This window comes from Macaca nemestrina, chromosome 12 (genome assembly GCF_043159975.1).
Source record: "Macaca nemestrina isolate mMacNem1 chromosome 12, mMacNem.hap1, whole genome shotgun sequence".
In the NCBI taxonomy this organism is placed as follows: Eukaryota; Metazoa; Chordata; class Mammalia; order Primates; family Cercopithecidae; genus Macaca; species Macaca nemestrina.
In genome coordinates this window covers 103,142,090-103,164,870 of record NC_092136.1, presented here as the reverse complement: position 1 = coordinate 103,164,870, position 22,781 = coordinate 103,142,090, and the positions used below count along the sequence as shown (strand labels likewise).

At 34.6% G+C, this 22,781-nt stretch overlaps 1 protein-coding gene across 4 annotated transcripts in view; it reads right to left on the bottom strand.

Annotated features, from left to right (window-relative positions):
* Positions 1-22,781, bottom strand: part of LOC105493700 (dynein cytoplasmic 2 heavy chain 1) — a 361,100-nt gene that overhangs the window by 260,256 nt on the left and 78,063 nt on the right. For all 4 annotated transcript variants that reach the window (XR_011611022.1, XM_011761557.3, XM_011761558.3 and 1 more), the window contains exons 48-55: positions 16,660-16,790; positions 15,246-15,494; positions 14,638-14,746; positions 10,731-10,844; positions 9,487-9,629; positions 5,064-5,148; positions 2,768-2,922; positions 531-668 (exon numbers count right to left, since the gene is read on the bottom strand). Coding sequence is in view for 3 of the 4 variants with exons in the window: in XM_011761557.3 (XP_011759859.2) it covers positions 531-668; positions 2,768-2,922; positions 5,064-5,148; positions 9,487-9,629; positions 10,731-10,844; positions 14,638-14,746; positions 15,246-15,494; positions 16,660-16,790 (1,124 nt within the window). In the remaining variant the exon portion in view is untranslated. The remainder of the gene's footprint in view (positions 1-530; positions 669-2,767; positions 2,923-5,063; positions 5,149-9,486; positions 9,630-10,730; positions 10,845-14,637; positions 14,747-15,245; positions 15,495-16,659; positions 16,791-22,781) is intronic.

Below are 22,781 nucleotides of genomic sequence, written 5' to 3'. Positions count from 1 at the left end.
GAGCATGGAGACATAAAATACTGGGGCAAGGAAGGAACTCAGAGAAATCTCCTTTGAAAGGATTCAACAAAACAAAGGCAACAGCTCAAAAAATATATACTCAAAATACAAAACATCATGAAAGTACTGAAAGAAGAAAAACATTCCATAAATCTTGAGAAAATTAAAAGCAAGGAAAACTCTCAAAGCCTGAAGGAGAGAATTCTAAGGAAAATAAAAGGAAATACCAACCTAACTGGGAGAGTATAAGAAATAAAATCAGTTACAGACAGATCCATGCCAATTTAAAATATAAAAAGAGACTACATAAGTTGCATATGGTCAACTGAATGCACTGAGTAATCATTCTAAACAATGTGGGAAAATACCATGCCCTTCCACAAAAGCTTAAGTACATAACATCAGTCTGACTCAGTATGAAAAAGCAATGTTTTTTAAATCCACCTAAGTGAAAATGTTATTTTTCACTGACAGTCAGTCATAAATGCTCTCCCTATTGTTTTCATTTTTGTGATCACTCCAAACATTACCTGCATTGACACTGTGATCATTTGAAGGGCAGCATCTGCTTCATCTTGCTTAGTTTTAAGTAAAACACTTTGTTCTCCAGCTTTTCTGTTCAGTTCATCCACAAGAGCTTTAGCTTCATTTAGTTTAGATACACCAGCCTACATCAATAAAATATTGACTGGTAATATTTTAAAAAAAGAATTTTACATACACACAGTAAATAAAGCCCTATAGAAAAGAATCAAGCAAACATGTTAAGTGTGTATATACAAAACAGTAGCAAGTAGACTTAGATTTTTTCTTATTGCTAATTATAACAATTTATTTCATATAATACTCATTAAGATGTAGTAAAAGATCCCACAGAGGTTTTAAAGAAAAACAAATTTTAAAGCATCACAGATAATGGTTCAACATATGCAAACCTGTTAAATGGGAGAAAATATTTGCAAACTGTTCATTTGACAAGAGGTTTAACATGTAGAATATACAAGAAATTCAAACAACTGAACAACAACAACAAAAAAAAATTCCATTAAAAAGTAGGCAAAGGATCTGAATAGATTTTTTTTAAAAAGACACACAAATGGCCAACAAGTATATGAAAAATTGTTCAACATCACTAATCACCCTTTGATCATTACACATTCTTGCATGAATCAAAATATCACATGTACCCCATAAATATCAATAAAATTATCAATATCTATAAAATTTTAAAAAGTAAATACATAAGACTTGAAAAAAAGCATCACAGAAAAGCTAAACAGATAAATACATATTTGATAGTTTAAACACTGAACTTAATAAAAAATACTTTTTACCATTACATTAGATGGGAGAGAAAATAGCAAGAAAGGAATAACTCACTAAACCTTTTCTAATTTCAGTCTCACTGACAGGGAAAAAGGACTCGAGTCACTCTTTTTTATACTAGACATGACCTGATTTTGTTTATCTAATATTCACTTTTCTTGTAAGAGACTGCCTGACATATGGTTCTGGTGGGCTGTCATTCACTTGCCTTACCTGCATTTTGGGTGGGCATTTGACCCTGGCCTGGCCATTGATGGTACCCCATCCTACTATTCAAACAACAGAATAATGAACCCAGGGATATACATGAAAAAAATTATTTATCTTCTATCGTGTTTTTGTCACCTAACAAATCAGAAGATTTGGGGAAAGAGTAACGGCAAAAAAGGAATCTAACTAATATTTATTGAGCACCCAACATAAAGTACAGGTAATAAGCTAGGTTATTTCCATATGAATTTATGAATTTTATCTAATATACTCACATACAACTACCATTGACCCAATTAAGCTGCAAAACAGTAAGTTAAAGTAATTTATCCAAAGTACCATAGAGAACTAAATCAGGAAATCAATCCTCCCAAAAGCCTGTATAGTTAGTACCTTAATATAAATGAAAGTGAATCAGTAGAAATGATAAAGATAATTATGTCAATTAAGATGGAGCCTACTTTATTACCCTAACAAAGGGAAACTAGAATTTCAGAGAGGAAATGTTCTCTAACAACTTCAGAGGCTGACATTCTAATGTCACATTTAAGTTAAAGCTCTATAATTAGAGAAATACAGAAAGAAAACTGTTCAGAATGTACTAAGTGACATGGATGAAAACATTACTTTATAAAATATAATTTTAATTTTAAAGGTTATTACAAAGTATAATCTTGGATATTATGTTTTAATTAATAACAGGGTTTTCTTTTTTATTATTATTTTATTTTACTTTGCCGTAAGTTATTGGGGTACAGGTGGCATTTGGTTACGTAAGTTCTTTAGTGGTGAACTGTGAGATACTGATGCACCCATCACCAGAGCATTATACACTGCACCATATTTGTTGCCTTTTATCCCTCCCTACCCCACTCTTCCCCCAAGTCCCCAAAGTCCACTGTATCATTCTTATGCCGAAGAACAGTTTTCTTAATTTCTAAAAATGTTTTCATGTGAAAGAGACTCTTAAAGAGAGTACCATAAGCTATCAAAAACCCATAAATGCCAACCAGTGAAGAAAAGAAATAACCATTGAATTAAAAAAAAAATACAAATCATTACTAAAACCTAGAGGGCAACATAGGTACGAAAGTGAGACTGTTTTCCAAGGCTTTTAATACAGTACATTTATTAATACCAGATATATGCCACTCGCAACATAATATTGCAATTTACAAAACTCTTGTTTCCTATATATAGATAAAATAATTCAAGATTACCAATACTATACCTGCAAATGACTTTGTCTTTTTAATAATTCCTTTTTCTTGCTGCTACTAATGGCAGAATACACATGTAAAAAGGTCATATATCGGCTTGGTGTAGCACCATATGCTTTACAAGATTCATGGATTAATAAAAATGATTTTAGAAAATCAGGATCAACTAGAAAAAAATAGAAAATAAAAATAACTTATTATATGCATGACTCATTAAAAATAAGAGAAAATATCCTAATGATAGTTATTTTATACAAGATACTTCCATGCTATATAATTATAAATATGAGATAGCATCTTTGCTTAAAGATGCACAAAAGACAACTATTCACAGCTCCCATCTTCTTAGGAATTTTGAATTCTCTAGTTTTAGTAGCATCTATTCATCTACTGTTACATATTTCCCCTGAACATCTTTATTGTTGCAAGAAAAATAAATCTACATGTTGTCATAATACATAAATTAATTGGGACTATATAACAAATGTACAGTAATCCAAAAGTGAGCTAAATACAATCTGCTGAACAGAAAAGCAATATACAAAATACCTATCCACTCCCATTTGATACAGGGAGAAACATGACTTCAAATGCCAAAAAGTTAAGAATAAGTTCACATTAGATTCAATATATCCATGATCAAACACATTATATTCCTCTCACTGACACAATTTGCATCTGTATTCCCAGCCCCCGTGAACGAAATCAATTTGTAATGAATATTCCAAGACAGAACCCCAAGAAACATCCTTGACTCTCCTTCTTCTTGTGTGCCACAGCCATTATGTAATCATCAAGTCTCATTGAGATTACCTCCTAATATCCACCAAGTCCATTCCTTCCTCCATTCTTATTACCTCTTCTTTGGTTTAGGCCTTCATCTTGTCTCTCTTAGATTACTACAACAAACTTCTAAAATGATGTAATTGATTTTGGTTTCTCCTATTACAAATCTATTTTCTAATAACTGAAAAAATGGATATATAAAGATATTTCTGGCTGGGCGTGGTGGCTCACGCCCGTAATCCCAGCACTTTGGGAGGCGGAGGCGGGCGGATCACGAGGTCAGGAGATCGAGACCATCCTGGCTAACACGGTGAAGCCCCGTCTTTACTAAAAATACATTAAAAAAATTAGCCGGACGTGGTGGCGGGCGGCTGAGGTCCCAGCTACTCAGGAGGCTGAGGAGGGAGAATGGTGTGAACCCAGGAGGCGGAGCTTGCGGTGAGCGAGGATTGTGCCACTGCACTCCAGCCTGGGGTAAAGAGGGAGACTCCGTCTCAAAAAAAAAAAAAAAAAAAAAAAAAAGACATTTCTGTTTCTAAAACAAAACTCTGGTTAAATCTCCTTTTAAATCTCTCAATTAAGACCTATCACCTGCAAGTTAGAATCCAAACTCCTTAGCATAATGCAGAACGCTCTTCATTACCTGACCATGATAACCTTTTCCTCACTCTTCATCTAGTACTTATTTATACATCTTATGTTTCAGCCCTTTAGGCTGTTTATAGTTTCATAAAATGCCCATCTCACTTCTCCAAACCTTTCCCATGCTACTCACTCTAACCAGAATGACTTTCTCAAACTGCCTGTCTGGACAATGTCTATCTCCTATGATATCTGCTAAAGTTTTACTTTCCAATGTATTTCATATAAACTTCTACCATCACTTATCTTGCTATATCAGAGATTTATGTTTATATATAACATAATTCTCACTATCACTGGACTATGAGCTACTAAGTGATCTCTAATATCCAGCCCAGTACATAGTATAAAACGAGTTCAATAAATATTTGATTATTAGATGCTTAAATAAACAAGTGAATAAGCTATGGTATAAAGACCACAATCAAAATTGATTTGAAGAGAAAATAATGAGAATATTATAGTTAAGAAAAGATTAAGTCCATACTCACAGAATGTCATAAAACTTTTTCATATATAAGTTACAGAGTTCTGTGCCATATCTAAGTGATAAGCAAATATGAAAAGTTTAGGGGGCTCGCTAAAGACTCTAAACAATTTAAGTAGGTCCTTCAAATCACTCAGGTAAGAAAAATAATTTTTAAATGTGTTGAACTCACACAGTAGATATTCTGTTGGATTCTATGTTAAATGACATAACCTTAATTTAAAAATAAAAAGGGCTTCAAAATTTTGTTTGCATCAGAAGAAATCTAATTTTGCTACATTTAGCATTATTTAAATTTATAATCATGAATCTTAAATGAAACTGTAACATTAAAAAAAGGCAATTATTTCATAAATAAAAACCAGATAAAACTGATTTCATCAAAATACTACCTGAATTTTTTTTCTTTTCTTCTTTTCGTTTTTTGTCATTGTATTTTTCTTCACCACCTGTTTCACTGAGTAACATTTCAGGTATCTAAAACAGAAAAAGCAAATCACTGTGAAAAAGTTTAAGTTCCATATCAGAAGTTAAAAACCTTTAACACAAAAGAAGTCAGTATTGATTGTACTTTTCTTTTAGGATTCATTCCAGACTAAGAGAAAAAAAAAATACAGAAATATTTAGAAGAAATGATTTCCTAAACATCATTTTGACACATATCAACCATTAACTGATTGCAAATTAATGGCACATTGGGAAAAGCTCACTTGAAGTGGTGAGACTATATGAAATGAAGGAAATTACAATTTGGATTAAATTAGAAAATAATCACAATGCCATTTAAAAACATACAGTAATAAAAATATTTTATTTGGCATAAAACTAGTAAAATGCCTTCATGGCATAGTAGGGTAGCAAGGATTCTTAGCTTTTTCAAATAAAAACTAAAAGTAAATAAAAATAATTTTATAATCAATTTCATAACTGATCATTCTAAAAATATATTCTTAGTATGACTGAAATTTTGCCATTATTATAAATAAGCAAATACAGTTTCATAGCAGATATCATTATCATTAAAGATAACCTTATAAAAATGCTACTTTAGAATATACAAAAGATAGTTTAGATTCCCGAAAAAAATTAAAGTAACATTTTGAAATTTTAAATTAAGCCAAATAGCTTGAATTTCTTTCACTTGATAGAGCTGACATTACCAGCAAGAGGAAACACAAGTGAACCAGCTAATTAGGTCGATAAATCATTTTTTAAATTTCTCAGATTGAAAAAAAAAATGTAAGCCAAAAGATGTCTTCATTAATGCAGAGTTCGAATGTACCATAATTCTTGCGACAGAGTGTGCCTTCACTGATTTCTGACAAAACACTTAAACCTATGTGAGAATATTTTAAACTTATATTTTTAAATCAACATTAATCTGTTTCTTTGGGAACTCATTTTCTTTAAAATGGTCTATCCTCAAACAATATCCTGCATTAGCAAAGTCTGCCTGCCTGATTTGCCTCGTTCCTTCCCTTGAAGTAAAAAAATGGTACTTTTTAAAGAGTTGAATGGGCATAGTAAGCCTCTTAATTTGCTTTATTTTCATCTATTACATGTTCTCATATATTTCATATATTAACATATTCATAACATAATATATAACACATATTGACATTTTCATACATTAACATATCCAAAACTGATGGATCCTATCAACCCCTTCAAACTAACTTTCATTGCTTCTAGTTGCTTATTAAATAAGATTCAAAGTCATGGCACTTAAACGCTTTCCCTCCTTATCTGTCCCCGATATTTCCCACTACAATGTACCACATACGCTGTGCAGCAGCCACATGAACTCTCTATTTCCAGGCACACCGTGCAATATCATGTCCTTGAACCACTGGGCCTGCAAGTGAGGCAGTGCCCTCTTGCACTTCATAACTACTTCAAAACCATCCTCACTAAGCTCCCTAAATTTAGTTTTCATATTATCAGGCTAAAGTAACCACTAACCCTCCTTGCTGCAGGCATCTACCAGTCCAATCATTTCTTCACTCCAGAAATAATTTTAGCTCTTGGCTCACTTTCACTCTTTCCAACACAATCCTTGTCTTATCTTCTTAATTATTCCCAATTTCAATATCCATTATAGATAATCACTCTAATATCCTCACCTCTCAATTCCTTGAGCACCTCTTCTCCTCTTAGACACCACACTTTTGTCAGCCACTCACCTACACAGTCAAATCCTGAGATTTTGTAATTATCACTAAGTGAAACCCTTCCATAATCTCACCTTCAAACATCCCATTCTTCTATCGCTACACTTTTGTCTTCCCAGCTTACTCCCTCCCAGTATCAAAATCCTGAAACTCCACTGAAACCTACTATCTACGGATTTGACCACCTCTTCACTGTCTTCGACCATCTTCCTATCCTAATTTACCACCATACCAACTTAAATTCCATGATAAATCAAAATAATTATATTCTTATAAATATTCTCAACTCTCTTGCCTTCAATTGTTTTGTCATACTCAAGTAGCCAAGTCCCAATTCTGGTCAAATCTAAGTCACCACCTACTCAAGTTGTGCATCCATGAGTGCACCTATGGCTTGAGAAAAAAAAAAACACAACTACATTGTTTGGCCTCTATTGAACTCCATGATCACTAACCTCAAGTGAATCCTATCATACTCCATTCTCCTAATCCTTTCCCTCTTTCATTCTCCCAAACTACTATTTTGCATGTCTTCTTGTATCTCTTTAAGCCTCCAAAACCTCCTCCCTCATTCTTTCCCTCAGCAGATAGTCTTCCTATTTCGCTAAGAAAATAGAAACAATTAGAAAAGAGTCTCCCAAACTTTCCAGTACCACACCTGCCCATCTACCCAGATCTATCCCCTACTATTCTGCTTTCTTTCCTGATATCGCAAATGATTCCTCCATTCTCATAGGAAAGGCCAATCTTTAATTCTTCCATTTGTACGCTAGATCCATTTGTTGTGCACTTACTCAGTGATATTATTCTAGCAATTTTTCCCTGTTTTGCATCACATAATTTTTGCTTCCCTATTAAGTCATTCTCAACAGCATATTAACATGTTATACTGTGTCCCATCTTTAAAAAAAAAAAAAAAAATACAGGCCCAGCATTGACATGCTATCTTCTTTTGGTTTCTAAAATATAATGTTTGTCTGGTTTTCTTATTTCCCTAGCAGCTTCTTCTCAGTTTCCGTTGGTTCTTCCTCTTCATCTCCCCAGTTTCTTAATGTTGAAGTGTCTCAGGGTTCAGTCTTGGATCGCTGCTCTCTTTTGTTTATTCTCACTCCCTTGGTGATATCATTCATTCTTATAGCTTTAAATACCACCTGCACTCTGACAATTCCTCAAATTTTTTTCTGTATGCCTGACCCCGGAGCTCCAGGCTTATATATCCAAATGCCTTCTCAGACTTATAACTTCAGTGTCTGGTATCTCTTATTTAACACATCTAAAACTCAAGGCCTCATAGTCTCCTCTTAATATGTTCTTCTCCCAGTCTCCTCTGTCTCAAATGATGGTCATTTCATCCTTCTTGTTGCTCAAGCCAAAATACTCAGAAGTATCATTGACTCCTCACTTTCTATTACACCTGATTACAATCTGTCAGCAAATCCTGTTGTTTCTACTGCAAAACATATCCAGAATACAACCACTTCTCACCACCTTATCACTACATCCTTAGCCCCACCTATCCTCTTCTCTCTGGATTACTGCAATCATTTGTAACTGCTCCATCCATTGCACTCCATAGTCTACTTTCAACACAGAAACTACAGTAATCCCATTAAAAAATGAGTCAGAATATTTCTGTTTGAAAGCATCCAAAAGTAAGTTAGTTCTCAGGAAAAGCTGAAATCTTATACACTGTAGTAGCTTACAAAGCCCCACCCTAACTGGTTTCCTCTTAGTTCTCTGACATCATCTTCAGCAACTCTCCCCTCAATCACTCTGCTCCAGGTGAAGTGGCCTCTTACTGATCCTCAAAATCATCAGACAAGATCTCTACCCAGGATCTTCACCTAGAAAGCTTTCTCCGCAGATATACCCGAGAAGAATGTAAACACCATGAGGGTAGGGATCTCTATCTGGTTTTTTTTCCTCTGCTATGTCCTCAACATATATAGAACAGTGGTACATACTAAGCACCCAATAATGACTTCTAAATGAATGCCTCTTATTCATGTGGCCTCCTCAAGCTAAAATATATTTCAGTAACTAAAATATTACCTCATCTGTAAACCATGTCTTTTATCTCAAATTACACTCCTTACTCTGAATCATGACAGGCATTAAACTATACTTCTCTTATAGAAAAGTAAAGAAATTAGTGATTAAGGATATGAATATCATTTAAAGAAACAATGTTGAAAATTATTACTTATTCAAATGAAGTAAAATAAGAGGCTTCCAGTTAAGATAGTGTTATGAGTTCACACTTTAACTGATCCCCCTCCAAACACACAGCATAGCGATGATATTTTTTAAGGATTTAAAAATTCTTTAATGGTTAAATACTTGCTATGATTTTTTTTTTAATCTAGAACAGCCTATAATAGGTTAGTTAATTAAAGTCATAACATTTTAAAGTATAGTTGTCTCTGCGGTTCTTAATTAAGAACATGATCCTCAATCTACAATTCTATATTCAACTAAATTATGATGCAAGAGTAAGAAGAAAATAGAGACATTTCCAAACATAAGAGACGTTCGGTGCCATAACTAAGATGATGTTATAACCAACACCAAAGAGAAGTTGTGAAAATCAACAACTTCAAAACTAAAACGTGCTTTTAAAATTTTTAATATTTGTTAAACTTACTTTCTTCATACTGCTATCAGACCAACCCTCCATCCACAACACCTGGCATTTCTTATGCAAAGCTGGATTACTCTCACAGTTTATCATGAAGTTTGAATTTGCAGAATCCATTATCAAGACAATATGCAAGTTTTGCTGAATTCCTAAGAAATATATAAAAAATTATATTCATGGCAAATTACAAGAATAATAATAGAATCAGGCAATCTATATGTGGTCCGGGTTAAAGAGATCAAAATTTTCTCAAATGAAATAGTAGGAGCTGTTTTTAAAAATAAGCACAATATAAAACAATATTATGGTATGATTTTCATTTTAGTTAAAAGAACACTTATAAATTTGTATATGTGCGTGTTAAGAAAAAAGACTCGGAAAAATGTCCATGAAAAATGTAAGTGTCATAATGTCTGGGTGGTGTGATTATTGCCTCATTTTTCACTTATTTCAATTTTGGATTTCTACACTGCAAATAAAACTGTTTCTATATGAATGAAAGGCTAGTTTTTTAAAACTATGAAGTCTGGCACAATCTAAATAGTTCAATAGCTCTTTAAGACAGGAGGTACTAAAGTGGCAATAATTTCACCACATGAAACGAAGGAGGCAAGGTAAATATTCCAAAGAACATTACCATACTTTCGTCATTCCTGTTTGCTAAAATTTTGCTAAGGTATTGATATGGTTTGGCTCTATGTCCCTGCCCCAATCTCATTTTGTAGCTCCCATAATCCCCACATGTTGTGGGAGGAACCTGGTGGGAGATGACTGAATCATGGAGGGGGGCAGGTCTTTCCCATGCTGTTCTCATGATAGTGAATGGCTCTCATGAGACCTCATGGTTTTAAAAACGGGAGTTTCTCTGCACAAGCCCTCTCTTTGCCTGCTGCCATCCATGTAAGATATGACTTGCTCCTCCTTGCCTTCCACCGTGATTGTGACACCTCACCAGCCATGTAGAACTGTGCGTCCAATAAACCCCTTTCTTTTGTAAATTGCCCAGTGTCAGGTAAGTCTTTATTAGTAGTGTAAAAACAGACTAATATAGGTGTTTTTATTATAGGCTAGCCTATCAGTAGTTATGTGTTACTTTCTAAAAACTCCAGAAAAAAGAAAAAGGTATAAAGTATCAAATGAACCCAAGATTTAAGATACTTTTGCAATCTAATGAGAAAATAAGGCAAATTAAATGGTATATATTTCATATGAACCAGTTTGATGTGACTAATGAATTCTATGTCACTTACTATATGTGAAGTAATTGAAGACTGGTCCGAAAAAACCATCTTGTGAAGCTTGATCTTTAAGTGGTAACAGCAAAGGCTCCAATTCTTCAAGAGTGTAGAGTCCAGGAACTTCACCTACAGAAAAATATTAGACTAATTCAAAACATTTTAATAAATAATACTTTTTCAATTTTTATATTTAAAAATCTGCTCTTATTCAATCTTTCTTTCCAAAAATATACAAATCTTATTACCTCTATGTGACTCACAAATCTTTATCTATAGCCTTCATTTGATAAAATTCAAATACCTAAGCAAACCACTCAAAATAGTCATAATCTAGCCATCTGTCTACCTTTACAGGTTATTTTTCCATCTTCCTCCATAAGACCTTGTATTCTAGCCTCAATAAACTTGTGTTCCATAAATATAACAAAATATTCTGTCCTCTTGGAATGTATACCTATGGTCATCCTCTGCCCCTTATCTTCCCAGTAAGTTTTTATCCTTCAAGATGCTACTTCCCTGTTAAGCCCATGAACCTTTTTTGACTACCCATTAGCTAATTAAACACTCTTTCTCTTTCACATACTATTCAAGTATATCACTTTTTAGCACTTATCACATCATTTAATAATGAATTACTTCCTTCTCATCTCCAATTAGACTCTAACTTTCTAAGGACAAATATTTGATAATGTTCAACATTTAACCTTAGAATATTCTTACCTAGGTATCTAGAACAAAAATATGTTTTACATAAATGAATGAATGAACAGATGAACTTGTACTAGAAATCAGAAGAACTGGTCCGTGGCCTGCTTCTATGCATGCCAAATCATGACGATGAATAGAATGATGAAAGGCAAATCAAAGTTGATTAAGACTACAACTTTAGGCCGGGCGCGGTGGCTCACGCCTGTAATCCCAGCACTTTGGGAGGCCGAGGCGGGCGGATCACAAGGTCAGGAGATCGAGACCACGGTGAAACGCCATCTCTACTAAAAATACAAAAAATTAGCCGGGCGCGGTTGTGGGCGCCTGTAGTCCCAGCTACTCGGGAGGCTGAGGCAGGAGAATGGCGTGAACCCGGGAGGCGGAGCTTGCAGTGAGCCGAGATCGCGCCACTGCACTCCAGCCTGGGCGACAGAGCGAGACTCCGTCTCAAAAAAAAAAAAAAAAAAGACTACAACTTTAGTCTTAGAGACAGATTTAAAGATAGATGGCGTGGAGCACATCCTGTTCACTTCTACAAATTATAATAGTATTTAAAACTTGGCCCTGCATATAAGAGGCATTTAATAAATATTTGTTAAGCCAGTAGGTTTACAATTCACAAGAAACTGTAACATTAAGTGAAAAGTCCTTTGCTACATATCCAAAGTAACGTATTCATATAGGGCCCATCAGTCTGATCCCTACTTTTCTTGAGGTTCAACTAAGAGGCACCAGACCACTCCCACCCCACAAGCTTGTGCATACTTGAACACATGCACACATAAATCTGCATGATATGTTTTTCTTTAAATTTTAGACATACCAAGATATTTTTGATTCCTTAAATTTAGCAAACAATGCCAACTCTACCTATATATTATATACATTAGGAAATAAGAATTTGAAATAGAAAAAAGACACAAAGCCTACCGAAGACTTCCTCTGAAAATAAAATGCCAAAATCTGACTTGTCATTTTTACCATTATATTTTGATCATAAAGGCCAATTTGTTCTAAAATAATGATTATTGGGTTAGTGCTTATCCGAATGTTTGCTTTCAAAAAGAAAAAAGAAAAAAAAAAGATCTGTGTTTCTGGTCTCTTGTCAGCCAAAACGAACAATGTCTCCATCTAGTGACAGCTGAAGCGATATGCAGGAATGCGTTCCTTCAATATCAAAAGATGTTCATTAAAACGTCCACGAACGCTGGAAGTCCACTCAAGTACTTACCACTTTCACTAAGCCATTATCCCTCAACTCTTTCATAGAAATGGATCTACCACTTGTCTAATCAGAGCATCCTGGTCTGTGTTTCTCATCTGGGCACTAATATTTAGATATCACATATTATAAACTAAATGTTTTCTTTAACCAAAGCTGTTAAATTCTGAAGAAAATTTCTCCTCAGAGCAGTAGCATGATACAAAGCAAGTATTTATGAAAAACTGAGTTGAAAATGAGTTCATATAACTTTGTCCTTTGATCCCACAGTGATACCACCCATACGACTGAAACTAGTTTTTAAGGTTTATTTTGTACTTCAATAACAAAACACTCTTGATCCAGGTTTAAAACTAAGCTACTTCCTCCCAATCACTGACAGTGATTACTCATAGAAAGATTCTAACAAATTTAATAAATTCTTAAAAAAAAAAAAAAAAAGGAAGAAATACAGGAATTCACAAGTATCCTCCCCAGGAAAACACCAAAAAGGTCAGGTAACACCACAGACAACAGGAGAGTACCACAGTTTGCTGCGGACAGAGCCACAGCAGAAGAGTAGCAACAGTTCTTAGTTCAGGTTGCAGGGACTCAATTAGGGAGTCACAATAGCCAAATGATACTCCCACCCTACCCCAGAGATTTTAATTTAATGGGCTTAGGGTAGTAGCAAAGAATTTGTTTTTAGTTGTTGTTGTTGTTTTTAATTATCCAAGTGATTCTATGTGCAATTAGGGGTGAGAAATGCTGAGGAATATAAATGGACAGTGCTTCATGTTATATCTCAGAGGAAAAACAAGACTTTAAACCATAGAAATCTTGAAAACAAAACAATAAATATCTCTACAATCCATAGAATTCCAGATACATAGAGAGCCCACTTAGCCATAAATTTCTAGAGAGTATTTGTATTAAGATAGTCCTCTTTCAAGTGGTATTTTTCTATTATATAGATGCATACTTAAAGTACTTATAAGTTCCTTTTTTTCTTACAAATAATTTTAATTTCTTCTTTTAAAAAACAAGATTACTGGCTCACACCTGTAATCCCAGCACTTTGGGAGGCCAAGGCAGGAGGATTGCCTGAAGTCAGGAGTTCCAGACCAGCCTGGCCAACATGGTGAAACCCTGACCCTACTAAAATTACAAAAATTTGCCGGGTGTGGTGGTGCATGTCTGTAATCCCAGCTACTCAAGTGGCTGAGGCAGGAGTATCACTTGAACCTGGGAGGGGGAGGTTGCAGTGAGCCGAGATCGTGTCACTGCACTCCAGCCTGGCGACAGAGCAAGACTCTGTCTCTAAATAAATAAATAAATAAATAAATAAATAAATAAATAATATTACTTATTACTTGATTTGTAATATCCAACTGAAGAAGGAGAATGTGCATTTTTCCAGGTTAATGAATGCAGCTATATTCCAGACACATGAAATGGGGGCACTAATGTGTAGAATTATGTGGAATTTCATATATCTGGAGTATACGTATATTCATATATCCATACTAAGGCCATACTATTATATAGTTATACAACCATGCCACTACTGATAGGAAGGTTCTATCAAATGTTTGTGATAATAAATTATACTACCTATTTTCTTGCATACTAGTTCTTTCATTTCTGTGGGTTAAATTCCTACAGATAATAGAATGGTACATCAAAGAGTATGGCACAGCTTTTAATAAGTCCTAGCTGATAATTCTCCCAAAGGTTATACCAAATAATAACCCAGCAAAAGTATATGTAAGAGTCAATTTTTCTGAATATTCACCAATACTCTAACAATTTTTATGTCTTTAATTATTGATTTTATAAAAATGGAGTCTCTTAATTTTCCTGCCATGAGCATGTTTAACACCATGTCTCCTAAGTAAGAACTATGCCAAACGTTCTCCAAAACAAAGTAAATTTTGCACAAGATAATTTTACTTGGATAATTTTTATGCCATTATTTTCATTTTCTTTGAAAAGAAACTAGTCACTTGCCAGAGGATAAAAGGCTATTGATCATCTCCAAAAACGTAGGATGTACAAACTGGTAATCCTCAAGAAGTAAAACTACCTGTTGTGCTTCAATTCCTGCAAGATGCAGCACCTGCAAAATAAGAAAATACTTTTTAGCGCCCTTTACGTATTTTTGGTGCAGTTAAAAATTAACATTTTGTATGTAAAGTATGCCAGTATCGTGTGTTTATTTATTCATTTATTTCTATTTAAGTAATTAAAAATCAAACTTTAGCCATATAATTTGGAAAGTAAATCCAACCCCTAAGCAAATACTAATTATTTTACAAACAAGTAGATCATTTTTATCTCTACCCACACATTTCCTGTGTAAATGCCATCCTTCTGTTTATCATTCACGTCTGTCTAACATCCCACAACCTGGAGTATCTGGGTCCTAGAAATTCTAATAGTATTCTCTTTCCTGTCTATAGATAAAAATATGATTTTCTAATAATCATGGAAAAAATAATCTAAATTAAAATAAAGACTATGCTGTATAACAGAGAATTAAAGGTCTTTAAAGATGTTTAGAATAATAACCAATGTAATTTAAAACCAAATAAAGCAAAAGAGAGTGGGCAACTCACATGTTTGAGATCATTTTTGAACTGCTTCAGTTCATATCCTCTGGAAATCTTTGGAGAAAACAGGACCGCTCCATGCATGTGACTGACTAAAGAAGTGATGGTCCGACGACCTACACCACTGCGTCCTGCTAATAGAAGTGAACCTCCAGGGAAACTCAGCACTCTATCTATCCTAGACATATACTCCAAGACTTCGTGGAAGAGTAAAATGTCTAAATTCTGGTTATCTCGTCCATAATGAATAAGACCCTTTGAAAAAAATCAGAATATTTTATAGTTAACGTAAGCCCTAACTACAAAATACAAATATTACTTATCTAGGTTAAAATATTATATTTTTGATACATTCAAGAAAAAAGGTGAAGTGACTACATACCATCTCACACTCAATATTTTATACATCCAGCAATCCTGGATAAATAAATTGGCACTCTCTAAGGAAAAACTCACGTCAAACAAGTTCAAGGTCCGTGAAAATCAGTTAGTTTTGGTCACTACTACACTAGTAAAAAGCAGCATGAGATAGCAGGTTAATTATAGAACTTTAAAATTGCTCAAATTTTATTAGTTTTGTTATGAATCAGTGTGCGTAGACCATGAAAAAAATCCCCACACTCTAGAAACCTAGTGCCTAAAAAATCTTTTGTGAATGTTTGTTCTTTCGCATTGCTTGGGAATGAATCAAAAGCTAACACAGGTACCATACTCTGCCAGGGACCACCTGATAAAGTGCAGGAAGGGAGAAAGGAAAATTAGACTTTACATGCTTAACAACTTTCAATGCTTCAAAACTTTGCAACATCCATTCCAGGCGAATCAGTTTACCAGATCATGAAAAAACGTTTCCTGATATAAAATCCACACTAACATTCAATATAAATATTAATTTTTAAAGCAATCATTTGCAATACTGTTTCTTCTTCTTGATTATAACTAAACTTTAAAAGAGAAAGAAACTCTCTAGGATAGTGCTACTCAAAGTTTCAGTGGACCAGCAGCATCAACATCATCTGGGAGCCTGTTAGACATCTGGACTGTCTGGGTCACCTAGTGAATCTGACACTTAAGAGGATGAGACCCAGGAATCTGCATATTTTCTAATCTCTACATGACTCTAATGCTCTCTAAAGTTTGACAACTACTGCTCCAGAGTAATTTCCTGATTAACATTAAACCTCATTAATACTTCCAACATACCTTTGCCCAAAATGTATCTTAGCAATTTTACACATATCTATGTAAGTACATGTGCATCTCGTTACACCTGCCATGATGGACTAGATTTCAAAAGATAAGAACCAGCTTTGCCTGTTCTACAATCTATCATATTCATGCCCTCAAAATCTTTATAATAAACATTTTTAAAAGACTATAATGACCAAATCCCAGTTCCAATTCATGATTCATATTATACCTTTTTAATAACATCCTTGAGATCAGTAGAGTTTAGTTTTCCAAGTGGTTTTCCATGTGGAGGCAATGGTTGTCCTGGGGCTGCCCTTGCTCCTGAATTATGCCGAGCTCCCCATGTAACATAGAAACTATCTGTAGAAATAAACGATATTTTTGTTTTATATGCATTACTCGTAATGAGACTTCAACAAATACATTGCTTACTAAACAATTTTTAAGTTAATTAATCCAAATAAGATCATCTCCAGAAGGGCAAAGGCAAAATACTTTAAAGGGTACATTGTCAGGTCAATAAAACCAGGTGAAATACAATGACTGAGTCAGGCAAGGTGGCCCACACCTATAATACCAGCACTTTCAGAGGCCAAGGCAGGAGGATCACTTCAGCCCAGGAGGTCAAGGCCAGCTTAGACAACATAACAAGACTCCATCTCTATAAAAAATTTAAAAATTAGCCAGGTGTGGTGGCATGCACCTGTGGTCCCACCTACTTGGGAAGCTAAGGCAGGAGGATCACTTGAGCCCAGGAGTTTAAGGCTGCCATGGCCATGATTGCACCACTGCATGGGCAACAGAGTGAGATTTACCTCAAAAAAATAAATAAATAGAAAAGAAATACAAAGAACTTCAATTGCAATATCAAACTCTACCTGAAAAGAGATGGATGGCACCACGAGTCTATATTCTGTCCCCTCACTTCTTTCACCTGAAATGAACTGGTTTCCTTCTACCTTTCTCCTACTACTCCCCGCTGTCTACTCTCAGTTTGTCCCATTTTCCTTCTTCTTCTTCAGAATCTACGTAAAATTTGTAAGTTAAAATAGTTCACATAAAATTAGCAAATAAAACAATCTCAAAACTCTCCTTGAGAAAGGACATGGATGTATTAACACCAAAAAGAGCCCTAATGCTTAAAAAAAAACTAACCAAATTTTAATTAGAAAACAAAAATCTCCCAAACTTCCCTTAAATCCACCTATAGCAGGGTTCCCGTTACCATACAAGGAAAGTCTATTCGCCATTCTATTGAACTTTTTCCTTCCCAACTCTTCTGGGAGACTGTTCCACCAACCATTCTTGTCACATGCTCGGTTCTACATTCCCCTAAAATAGCAACCTTACCTTCCCTAGACCCAACCTACTTCAGGTTCTCCCTACTTTCACCATCACATTTTTTACATTATTTTCTATCTGTACAGGCTACTACACTAAAACTCTTATTTGGGAACAATAATACAGTCACAATCTCCAAATCTAAACCTTCTTTGCAGTCATTATCCCAACATGACCTTTGTGCACCTCTTCTTTTGCACTTGCATCTATATAACCCTACTTATCACACCACAACTACCGGTCCTTTTCAGTTTTCTGCTTTATCCCTTCTATACTGATATTCCCTGGGGTCCAATTTCAGTCTTTTAATCTTTTAATTCTAAAAATTCTCCCCGAATCATTTAATCCTTTTTGTCAGTTAAATTATCAACTATTTATACACCAAAAACTCACCTACTACTTATCTTTAGGCAAAACTCCTATGTTCTAGGCTAGTCCCATATTTCCAGTTGCTTAACAGACATATAATTCACGCATTCATTCACTAAATATTTACCTATTGAGTATCTGTTGTTTAAACAAGGTACTCTCTGCCTAAGTATTGCATAAGACAAACATGATTCCTACCCTCATAAATGATCAACTCTATGTAGATTTCCAAAAGACATGAAAAAAGATTGCAAACATTCAAGCACATGTACAAAACTGAACTATTATCCTCACATCTCATCATTTCTCACTTGGACTATTGCAGTAGCCTCTTACCTTGTATCCCTGCTATAAGTTTCTGCCCCCTCAAGTACATCTTCACTAGTACTAGGGTAACACATACAAAAACAAAACCTGATTGTGCCACACCACCGCAATATCACATATAGCTTTCCACTTCCTAAAACAAAACACCAAACTCCTAATGATGGCCCTCTACAATCTGGCTTCACTGATTGCTTGAATCTTCTACCTCTCTCTGCACTATATACTCTAGTTTTCTTAAGCCTCTGTTTCTTTGCACATTGCTTTTCCCTCGTCTGGAATATCCTTCACTTACTATATTCATCCTTTAAAACACAATTTGAGCACTTACAATTGTTTTAACAAATTTAAAACTTAGGTATAGGTTAGGTATAAATCTAACATAACATGTATAATACTTGAATGCTAAAAACTACACAACACTGATGAAAGAAAGCAAAGATCTAAATAAATAGAGGGATTAGATAAATGGAGAAAATGGGAAGACTCAACAGAGAAAAGATGTCAATTCTCCCCAAACCAATATACAGATTTAAGCAATTCCTATCAGAATCTCAGCAACATTGTTTATACATTCATAAAATATTATTCTAAAATCTATATGAAAAGACAAAGAAACAGAAATATCTAAAACAATTTTGAGAAAGAAGTCTAAAGTTAAAGGAATCAGTCTAAACCAGTTTCACAACTTATATAGTAGCTAATCAAGACAGTGTGGTACTGGCAGAAGGACAGATACATAAATCAATGGAGAATCCAGAAATAGACCCATGTTACCAATTTTTGACAAAACTGCAAAATCTATTCAGGCAGAAAGATAGCCTTCTCAATAAATGATGCTCGAGCAAATAAACATCCACAGGCAGAAAAATAAACCCTGACCTAAGTCTCATTCCCTATACAGAAATTGACTCACAATGGACCACTGACTCAAATGTAAAGCATAAAACTATAAACTTTTAGGGAAAACATAGGAGAAAATCTTCAGGATCTACAACTAGACAGACTCCTTAAACTTGACATCAACACATCCTTATGATGAAAAATGATAGGTTAGGCTTCACAAAATTATATAAAAACTTTTTATCTGTGAAAGACCCTGTTAAGGGGATGAAGAGACAAGCCTATTGAGAGGGAGAATACATTTGCAAACCATATATCCAATAAAGGACTGGTATCTCTAATATGTACATATTCTCAAAACTCAACAGTAACAAACCAATTGCCGGCTGCAGTGGCTCACGCCTATAATCCCAGCACTTTGGAAGGCCGAGGCAGGCGGATCATCTGAGGTCAGGAGTTCAAAACCAGCCTACCCAACATGATGAAACTGCATCTCCATTAAAAATACAAAATCTAGCTGGGCGAAGTTGTGCATGCCTGTAATCCCAGCTACTCAGGAGGCTGAGGCACAAGAGTCGCTTGAGCCCGGGAGGTGGAGTTTGCAGTGAGCAGAGGTGTACCACCGCACTCCAGCCTGGGAAACAGCGAGACTCTGCATCAAAAAAAAAAAAAAAAAAAAAAAAAATTCTGATTAGAAAATGGATAAAAGACATGAAGACATTCTACCAAAGAGGACATACAGACAGCAAATATTACACAAAAAGACGTTCAACTTCACTAGCCATTAGCAAAATGCAAATTAAAGCCACCATGACATATATACGCTTACATGAATGGCTAAAATACAAAATAGTAACACCATCAAATGCTGGCAATGATGAGGAACAATATCTCTATAAAAAACAGCCTCTTAGTTGCTTAAAAAACTGAGCATGCAAGTACCACACAATCCTGCAATTGCATTCCTGATCATTTATTCCAGAAAAATGAAAATCTATGTTCACACAACAACCTGTACAAGAATATTCATAGCAGCTTCATTCCTAATAGCCAAAAACTGAAAACAACCCAGATGTCTCTCAATAGATAAAGGGTTAAAGAAATGGTGGTGTATTCATATGACGGAATAAAAAGCAATAAAAAGAAATGAACTATCAAAACAAAACAATTGGCATGTATCTCCAGAGAAATAGGTTGAGTCAAGATAACTTTCTTGAAATCACAAAATTAAAGAAACAACAGATTAGTAGTTTCCAGGAGATAGGACAGAAGTGAGTATGGCTACAAAAGGGTAACATTATAGATCCTGTGGTGATATAACTGTTCTGTATCTAAACTGTATTAATGTCAATATCCTGGCTGTGATGCTGTGCTATAATTTGGCCAGATATTACCATTGAGGGAAACCAGGTAAAAGGTAGATGTGTTCTCTCTGTATTAATATTTATAACTGCATGTGACTCTGTAATTATCTCAAAAATAAAAAATTGAATTTAAAAAATTTTACTCCCACTGCTTCAATTGACCAGCCTTAAAAAACGGTTCCAAGTAACTTCCTCAAAGCAGAATTATTCTCCACCTCTTCTAGAACCCTACTATCCAGCATTTATCTCAAACATATTCAGAAAAGTTATATTAATTATAAAACATTCTATACTCCACTGTAATTATCATTTTAACCATCTACTTCCACAAACATTTGTGGTATCTAATCACACTAGCAATAGTTATCATTGTAAGCAAAGATTTTTATATCTGTTTCTGTCATTAGATTACAATCTTCTTAAGGATAAGAATGTAGCTAGTTTATTTTTACGCCTCCAAGATTAAATTTTTCTTAATAAGCTAATCTTTCAATATGTGAAAATCCTATATGACTAGATCTAACATATGTCAAACCTGTATTTTTTAAAAAGAAAACCCCACTGGTGTGGTGGCTTACACCTGTAATCCCAGTACTTTGGGAGACCAAGGTGGGCACATCACCTGAGGTTGGGAGTTCGAGACCAGCCTGACCAACATGGAGAAGCCCCATCTCTACTAAAAAATACACAAAATTAGTTGGGAATGGTGGCACATGCCTGTAATACCAGCTACTCAGGAGGCTGAGGCAGGAAAATCACTTGAACCCGGGAGGCGGAGGGTGCAGTGGGCTGAGATCGGGCTATTGCACTCCAGACTGGGCAACAAGAATGAAACTCTGTCTCAAAAAAAAGAAAAAAGAAAACCCTTCACTGAAGAGAAAAATACCAAAAAAAAAAAGACATATTTTATTTATTGAGTCTTACATAGGAGACTCTGAAAGATACTAATCTTTTCAGAGGATTCAGACACCGAATTAGGTGCCAATACTATCTTATGCCCAAAGGATTTGCCACTCTCTTTGCAAAAAGAGACACTACTGACTCAATTTTCAGACAGAGAAAGATGGCACCATTTAAGAACCTAAGCCTCTCCACACTAAGCCATGCAAGCTACAGCTCGTAATGACATAAACCATCACTCTAAGTCAAGCAAATTCTGAACTATTAATATGATCAGACTTTCTCAGCATTTCATCCTTCTTGAAGTTTCTCTTGAACCCATTTCCTGATTCAAAAACTCAGGAGCACCTAGAAAATTCCTTCTGTCAATTTAAACATCTTTCCCACCTTCAAAGTTCCCTTTAGGATAGGTACTCATGGATCTCAGACCAATATCAAATCTAGAAATGTACAATATACCAAATGTATACGTTGGTGCAGAAGTAACTGTGGTTTTGCCATTAAAAGTAATTGTATAAAATATATTTATTATATAAAATATTTTTGAAGCCTAGCTTTATCCTCTGAAAAACTAAGCACATTTTGTGGCCTGACAACAGTTTTATTAGGAAATATTTCCATATTGTAATCTTCTTTTAACAAAAGACCCTCTTCACAAGGATGACTTGCATATTACATACATTACTCCCACAGTAGTTTTCAAAATGCAAAGTGGTTATTAAACAGTAATCATTGCAAATGCAACACAGCAGCTTTGACTGAATGGTATTATGCTTTCTTTACAATAACAATAGATGAAGATAGTAACAAGCATATGTAAGTTCTACGCTAATGGCATTATAGGTAGTGACAGGAATAAGAATGGCCGTTGCTCTTAGGCAAAAGGTCATTACAATCAAATATGAATTTTCCCAATGATCTTCAGGTTTTATATACATGTAACTGTTTTTCAAAAAAAAAAAAACTTTTATTAAAATAATCTTGCATTGCCAACGTAAAACAGTATGGCCTGAACTCCTTTTTTCTAAGAAAAAAATTACTGCCATTATATTTTGTTTAAAACATGATTACTGAAATCCAGCAAAAAAGACTGAAGAGTACCTTATGGAAAAAATAATATTAAAATTATTCAAAATGTTTATTTGTTTAGACCTATAAAATCATGCTATGGGTAAGAAAAATATTTCTGAAATCCTTGTAACAGTTATAT